Source organism: Bos taurus, unplaced genomic scaffold (assembly GCF_002263795.3).
Source record: "Bos taurus isolate L1 Dominette 01449 registration number 42190680 breed Hereford unplaced genomic scaffold, ARS-UCD2.0 Leftover_ScbfJmS_2439, whole genome shotgun sequence".
Classification (NCBI taxonomy): domain Eukaryota; kingdom Metazoa; phylum Chordata; class Mammalia; order Artiodactyla; family Bovidae; genus Bos; species Bos taurus.
In genome coordinates, this window is record NW_020191512.1 from 44,916 (window position 1) to 53,220 (window position 8,305).

Below are 8,305 nucleotides of genomic sequence, written 5' to 3' on the forward strand. Positions count from 1 at the left end.
TGAGTAAATGGTTCTGAGTAGATGGCTTCATATTTCTTTCCCTCAAAAATTAAAAAGAATAATTTTAATTTAGCAGTTAGCAGGCTTAAGAATTTCTTAAGCAAATGAAAAATCTAGTTCATAAGAATTCTGTTATTACTTAGAATTCACTCTGAAACTATAGACTTACCTTCAAATCATTGGAATTTGTGAATGAACATGAGTGATTCTACAAACATGAGTGATTCCACGAACTGGAAAAACCATCACTCTGACTAGATGGACCTTTGTTGGCAAAGTAGTGTCTCTACTTTTTAATATGCTGTCTAGGTTGGTCGTAACTTTTCTTCCAAGGAGTAAGCGTCTTTTAATTTCATGGCTGCGGTCACCATCGGCAGTGATTTCGGAGCCTAGAAAAGTAAAGTCTGTCACTGTTTCCCCATCTATTTGCCATGAAGTGATGGGACCAGATGCCATGAACTTTGTTTTTTGAATGTTGAGTTTAAGCCAACTTTTTTACTCTCCTCTTTCACTTTCATCAAGAGGCTCTTTAGTTCTTTGCTTTCTGCCATAAGGGTGGTGTCATCTGGGTATCTGAGGTTATTGATATTTCTCCCAGCAATCTTGGTTCCAGCTTGTGCTTCATCTAGCACAGCGTTCCTCATGATGTAATCTGCATAGAAGTTAAATAATCAGGGTGACAGTATACAGCTTTCATGTACTCCTTTCCCTATTTGGAACCTGAACGTTTTAGAAGTTTTTTATTTTCTCTAATAGTGAATCTGCTAATATTTAATCTTAATTTTGTGTTATAAACAATGCACCATTTATGATTCCCTTAATTTTTATGATGATAAAATATTATATTAAAGCTAATTAGAACTACTGACCTCTGCAAACTGTTTATGTGAATGCCATATATGTAATAAAAATCTCTGTGCTTTTTCAAGAGCAGTTCATCAAAATCCATGAATTATATGTATAGAGATGAAACATTTATTTTTAGCAAATCCCATCTACTAACTACCATGAATCCTCCAAAAAGTTTAGCAATCCAGTGTATATTTTGATACATGATTTCAGCTTTGCCTGCGCACATCCATAAGTAAAAGTATATACCCACAATGATGCCAGTTATTTACCATTATTTGAAGCTATGTATCAAAATATTTCACTGATTTAGGTTTTCCAAATTATATCTTACTCTTACATGTTTCACAAGTACTAGTTTAAAAGTATATTTATATATAATTTAGGAAATAGAAGAAATCAATTTCAAGACTGTTACGAAATCTGTTATTGGTCTAATAACTAGTCATTTCAAGCTAGATATACTTTTGACCATGTTGGGTGAATCAAATTGTTCTCAACAAACAACTGTATTTTGTAAAATGCAATGTTCCTGTTTAATCACTCTAAAATCAGAATTAGATCAATCTTGGATGCCAGAGTTTGGAGCCTCTTTTCTCAAATTCCCAAACTAATCTACAATAATTATTCATATTTTTATCTATTCTATAGATAAAATATATAGAATAGATAAATTTGGATTGGAACTGAAGGGGTTTTAATGACCACTGTAAATTTGATATGTTGTTAAACCCTAGAGCTTGTGAATAAAGGGCAGAAATGATCAAAACATGGAAGGATACATATTCAAATGTCCTAGTAAACTAAAATCAAATATGGAGGGAATTTAAGGAGAATGCAAGATCCTTAAAATCAGAGAGGAATGGGTATTCAATATAAAATCAGTGATGAGGACTAGGACTTCAGTTGTGGATTCTATTAACATATAGAGATTAGAGAGAGATTTAGTGTAGTTAGTGTTGATTGGCGGAGAAGGCAATGGCAACCCACACGAGTACTCTTGCCTGGCAAATCCCATGGATGGAGGAACCTGGTAGGCTGCAGTCCATGGGGTCGCTAGGAGTAGGACACGACTGAACGACTTCACATACACTTTTCATTTTCATGTACTGGAGAAGGAAATGGCAACCCACTCCAGTGTTCTTGCTTGGAGTATCCCAGGGACAGGGGAGCCTGGTGGGCTGCCGACTATGAGTGACTTAGCAGCAGCAGCAGCAACAGTGTTGATTGGGTTTATCCAAGGGGACTGTGGTAATCTAATCAGGAAGGGGCCTCAAGGGTCCTGATAGTGGGATCTCAGATGCACTGTTTCTTCTGTTCAGAGTTGTTCTGAGTGGCTGGACTGTGGACAGCTCTGAAAGTTACAGCTGCTGACCCATCCAGAGAACACAGAACTCCTGACTGGATGGGACTGATTTTCACACCAGCATTGAGGAGACCAAATCTACAACTTTCTGGTGAGTAAATGGTTCTGAGTAGATGGCTTCATATTTCTTTCCCTCAAAAATTAAAAAGAATAATTTTAATTCAGCAGTAGCAGGCTTAAGAATTTCTTAAGCAAACGAAAAATCTAGTTCATAAGAATTATGTTATTACTTAGAATTTCACTCTGAAACTATAGACTTACCTTCAAATCATTGGAATTTGTGAGTGAACATGAGTAATTCTATGAACTTATGATTCCATGATATAAAAGGAAAATATGAATTTCTTGATGGGAAGTCCTAGACAGTTTTTCCATTTAGCATGATACCTAAAATTTGAATGAGAAACTGTGCTGTAGAACATGAAGAGTAATATATTTGTAAGGAAAAGTTGGAGTTTCTGCCTTTCAATTGTCCAATAGCAACCCAGACCTGATAATGGCTCTGAAAACAACATTGGTAACACACCAAATACCTGAAAGAAAAAGAAAGTCTGCACTCACTCTGATATAGAAGTGAAAACTTTTATTAACTTCAGTCATTGATTTTGAAGCACAATATATTAGATGGCTGGCTTCCCTGGTGGCTCAGGGGTAAGAAACTGCCTGCTAATGCAGGAGACACAGGTTCAATCTGTGGGTCTCAAGGGCCCCTGGAGAAGGGAATGTCAACCCACTCCAGTATTCTTGCCTGGAAAATCCCATGGACAGGAGCCTGGTGGGCTACAGTCCAAGGGCTGCAGAAGAGTCCCACAGGCCTCAGGGATTAAACAACTACAATATTAGAAGGAACTGTGTGTTAATTGATTGATGGATTTGATGAATTTGGCTGCACCAGATCTTTCTTGCACCTTGAGGGACCTTTAGATGGGACATGCAAACTCTTAGTCCCCACACGGGCACTCTGTGTCTTGGCAGGTGAACACTTTGCTGTGGAATGTGGGCTCTCATTCCCTGACGAAGGACCAAATGCTGGTCCCGTCCACTGGTAGCACAGAGTCTTAGACACTGCACCTCCAAGGAAGTCCCAGAACTGATCTTATTGTAACCCGGAATTTGTATGTTTCCAAACGGGAAAACTTTTCTGATAGTAGAGCAAATCTGATATGATTGGGAGTATGTTGATGTGCTGATCAAAGAAATGGATTCCCCTTACATTAAGGTCACTTAAATTGAAGAGTGTCATTTTCAAAGAGAAGAGAAAATTCAATTGTTAGAGTTCTCAGAACTGAAAGTTGTAGTTAAACAAAGATTAATGTTATGATTAAGAGTCATTTTTATTAGAGATAGAAGGGACTGCATTTTAACAGAATAAAATAGAACACTGAACGTAAGTACCTTTGTTTAGAGTAGATAACTGTGTGTGATACACTGTGTGTGATGTGTCAATGTTTCTCAGGTTGCTCTGTCAGAGGCGGTCAGAAGACTCTTCTTGTGTGAGTGCAGGAGACACGTGCAGAGAAGGGCTTCCCCTGCCAGTGCCTGAAGTACCTGCGCCTCCTCCACAGGTCAGTGTTCCTATTTGTTCATTTCTATGAGCTTCCAATGAAACATGTTTTGTCATCTTTATATCTCAGCTAAAACAGAGAGTCCCTAGCTTATTGTGAAGTAGTGAAGTGAAAGTCTCTCAGTTGTGTCCAACTCTTTGCGACCACATGGGCTATCCAGTGGATGGACTTCTTTAGGCCAGAATACTGGAGTTGGTAGCCTTTCCCTTCTCCAGGGGATCTTTACAACCCAGGGATCAAACCCAGTTCTTCCGCACTGCAGGTGGATCCTTTACCAGCTGAGTCAAAAGGGAAGGGTCTTCTTGTATACAGTTGTATTTAATATGCCTTATTATAATGTCTATTGACCTCCCCAGAAATGAAATATTGACCACTTAAACTCTTTTTCAATCCTTACATACACATGTTTACCCTTCTCCTCTCTTCATCTTCCCTTTGTACTTCTATGACATGTTTCTTAGATGAATTATATCTATTACAGCTTTCTTAGATTAATTATATCAATTATCATCTCAACTGCACATTCAGTCTATGGCCATCTGGACTTTTCTTAGGAGGGAGCTATGCTCAGAATCCTAAGGACTGTTAGTGTTCTATAGAAGATTGCATTCACAGTAATATTGAGCAGAAAGTACGGAATTCCTGTCTACATCCTGCGCTCCCAGAATAAGCAGGCGTTTTCCCCCTGTTATCACATTATGTCTCAGAGTGGTGTGTTTATTATGATTTAGGAACCTCCACTGACACTTCATTATCACCCAAAGTCTGTGGTTTCACATTAGTGTTCACTCTTGGTGTTGCGCATTCTGTTAGTTTTCACTGATATACAGTGACAAGTATCCAGCTCTATAATATCCAGAAGGGTTAGACTGCTGAAAGTCATTTGTGATCACCTATTCATCAGTCCCATTATCCTAACTGCTGGGAAGCAAGGTTTATTTCACTGTCCTCACATATTTCTCTTTTTTTCCCATATACTCCTTTTTCCTTGAATGTCTTATAGTTGGACTCATGAAATATGTATGTTTTTCAGCTTAGATTCATTCACTTAGAGATATGAATAAAAGAATACCCCATGTCTCTTACTGGCTTGATCACTCATTTCTTTTTAGAACTGAGTACTATTTCATGGTCTTAATGTACCAGAGTTGCTTTATCCATTCATTATGGTTGTTTTCATGTTTTGTGATTATGACCAAAATGGCTATAAACATCCCATTGCAGGTCTTTTTTTCTTTTTTATGGATACAGGTTTTCAGATGATTTGGGCAAATACAAAGGAGCATGAGTCCTGACTTACGTGGTAGGAGGATATTTAGTTTAGTAACAAGTTGCCTTATTGTCTTTCAGAAGGCTTGTAATGTTTTTCATCACCTTACGAAATGAATCAAATTGCCTGATATTCCACCCTCTCAGTACTTGGTCCTTCTTTGGGATTTTGACCATTCTTGTCCATGTGCTGTGGTATCTCATTGCTATTTTAAAGCCCTGTTGCTTGTCAGGCATTTTTATTTTAAACTTCCCTTGCTTTTCTCTCATCCTTTGTCCCTTGAGTGAGTCCCCAGCCTCTTGTTCATTTCTATGTAAAACCCACTGTGGTGAGACTGGGAGGCAAGTTGGGTTCAGGCCTGAGGATTTTTAATTGTGAAAAGAAGCTTCATAATGCTCAACAGGACTCTCAACTCACAGGTTGGGCTGGTTTTCATTTACGTTCTTGAGGGTAAATGAAATAACAGAAGGGATGTATCCCAAGTGGGCTCTGCTTCTCTCCTGTGTCACATAGGAGAATAACTTTCCTTTTCTTTCTCCACAGAAACAGAGGATCGCACACACTGCAGGACTTCAGAAATAACTCACCTGCTGAATCTTGAGAGTGAAGAAACAAAAATTCTGCTGAGGTGTCTGAACTGCTGGGATCAAATAAGTGTCCCAAAGACCTAGAAATGGCAATGCCTAAACGCCAAGATGACTGGTCCAAGGAAGACATTGTGCAGTTACTGGAAAGTATGGAGAAAAGCATTCCATCCAGTGACGGGCACACGTTCAAAACAACCCAGTCAGTGATGGACTGGGAAAAAGTAGCTTTTAAAGATTTTTCTGGGGAAATGTGCAAACTCAAATGGTTAGAGGTTTCCCATAAGGTGAGAAAGTTTCGCACACTGAAAGAATTAGTCCTGGAAGCTAAGGAAAATGTTAGCAATCCTTCCAAAAAACACAAGAAAACACAAGAAAACAGCAGAAAACATAAGAAACATGCTTATTTGTTCCAGAAGTCCCTGACAGCTTACCGGCACATTTCCCAAGTGATGCGACCCCAGTACATCCAAAAACACCCCAAGATAAGCAACCAGGAGCTGACCAAGGTTCTGTCTGAGGAACACAGGAAGGTGCCTGAGCAGCTGAGGGTGAAACACAGTCAGGATCTTGAGAAAGAGAAAAAGGATATTAGGGAGAAAATAGCTCTGTTCAGAGCACAGCACCCTGATCTAGTCCCAAACCCTGAAAAATCTGGTGTCCCTCAAAGAAGTGAAATGAAAGTGCCAGAGAAGCTTCAGGAGAATGTTCAAAAAGTGAAGTCTCCCCCAGAAAAGAGTTTACCCATGAAGTGGAAATTCCACGGAGAGCCCAAAAAGCCCCCGATGAATGGCTATCACAAGTTCCACCAGGATCTCTGGTCGAGCAGGGAGCTGAAAGTGGTGCCCCCGAGGGAGCGCATGGTGGAGATCAGTAGACGCTGGCAGCGGGTCCCCCAGGACCAGAAGGAGCTTTATAAGAAGCAGGCGGAGGGACTGCAGACACAGTACAAGGTGGACCTTGATCTCTGGCTCAGGACTCTGTCTCCTGAAGAATATGCTGCTTACAGAGAGGCGACCTGTGCTAAGCGTAAGAACATGAGCGTGACGGGGGGCCCGAATTCCAAGATTAGAAGGATGGGTCTGCAGTCCCCATCATCAGGGAATCTGCAAGGAAGGCTTAGAGAGGACCCAGGGCTTCAGGCTGCAGAGTTAGCATCATCAGACATGATTAGAGAATATTCTCCTGCCTCAGGGAGATCAGAGGAAAATGAGGAAGAGGAGGAAGGCAGCCGCTCCTCAGCCCCCAGCAGTGAGGATGAAGATGGAGATTCTGAGCCGGAGGACCACGGGTCCAGCTCATCGTCCTCAGCGGACTCCTCTGACTCGGATTCCAACTGAGTTTAGTTCACAACCTGAAGAGACAGAACTTTCAGCAGAAGTCCATGGGCTCGTCTCTCCATGCTTTTTCATTGCCTTCCTTCTTTCCCTCCCTCTTCATACAAAGTTGGACCTCTTGGAAAGAAGGCATCTTGAGCTGTAATTTCTAGCTTTTCCATCCACTCCATGTTCACCCTGAGAGAAAGTCAATGCAATGACGCCTCGTGGAATAAACCCTGAGCTGACTGGGCTGTGGGGCCCCCTGGACTAGACTGAGCTCCCTGAACTGGAAAGGCTTGCTCTCCTCACCCTCTGCCTGCCAGACGTTTTAGGGGCTTCAGGGGTCGGTGAGCCCCTTCTCTGTGACCCTGTCCCTCAGGACTCAGGCAGTGATCTGGGGAGGGAAGATCTGATTGACTGGAAGTGGGAGACTTGCCCTAAAGAAAGCTGTCAGGCCCTGATGTCTCTGGCCCTTCTCTCTGAGCTGAGGAGCTGGCCCTTCCTTTCCTTGGAAGTGGGGCCGGCACGTGGGCAGCAGCATTTCCATGTGTGTGTGCATCCCTGTTAACTGTCCATGAGATTTTCTCACTGATCAAAATCTCAACATTAAAAATGTGTAACCCCTCCACCTGAATTAGGTTTTCCTTAAAACCAGCCTCTTTTGACCCAGTGCCCTGAGTTTTCAGGCCATGTCTGAATTTCTACAGGTTTCTGCCCCAACCCCTTCCTCCTGCTCTAGGTTACAAGTGAGTCATGTTTTTACCATACACTCAAATTGTATTATGTTATGACTTGTATGGTTTGAGTGTCAGTATTTTAATTCACAGATACTAAACTGTTTGGGAATTCATTTACCACTATGACACATTTTTATTATTTTGGTTTATTGATGTATTTGAAAGTGTATTTAAATCTAATGCCATCTCATTAAACTTTTTTTCCTAAACTTTCCTGGCTATTTTCATTTTTGATTCTCATGGACAATTAGTATCATACAAGTATTGTTCTTGTATATGAAAAGTGTTGAATTTGGAGACTTCCTCTTCATCCATGATGTCTTAATGGGGCATTTTATTCCTCATGAATATACAGTTGGGGAACTACTGTAGAGCACATGGAACTCTGCTCAATTTTGTGTGGCAGCCAGGATGGGAGGGAAGTGTGGGGAAGGAATGGGCACAGGTATATTCATGGCCAAGCCCCTTTGCTCTTTACCTGAAATTACCACAATATTAAAACTTCTCTTCTCTCTTTTCACGGATTAATTTACTTATTTTTCATGGAGCTTGGTCTTCTTGCAGTGCAGGACACGTTTCAGTTAGGGGGAGCTGGGGCAACTCAGTGCTTGGGCT

At 41.0% G+C, this 8,305-nt stretch overlaps 1 protein-coding gene across 1 annotated transcript; it reads left to right on the top strand.

Moving 5' to 3' along the window:
• Positions 1–5,478: 5,478 nt before the first annotated feature.
• Positions 5,479–6,974, top strand: LOC112445683 (upstream-binding factor 1-like protein 1). Its single transcript, XM_024989156.2, has one exon. The coding sequence runs from the start codon at positions 5,724–5,726 to the stop codon at positions 6,972–6,974; it is 1,251 nt and encodes a 416-aa protein (XP_024844924.1). The 5' UTR covers positions 5,479–5,723.
• Positions 6,975–8,305: the final 1,331 nt, after the last annotated feature.

Excerpts from the sequence above, each read along its gene's own strand:
- LOC112445683 (XM_024989156.2), top strand. The coding sequence starts at position 5,724 with ATGGCAATGCCTAAACGCCAAGATGACTGGTCCAAGGAAGACATTGTG.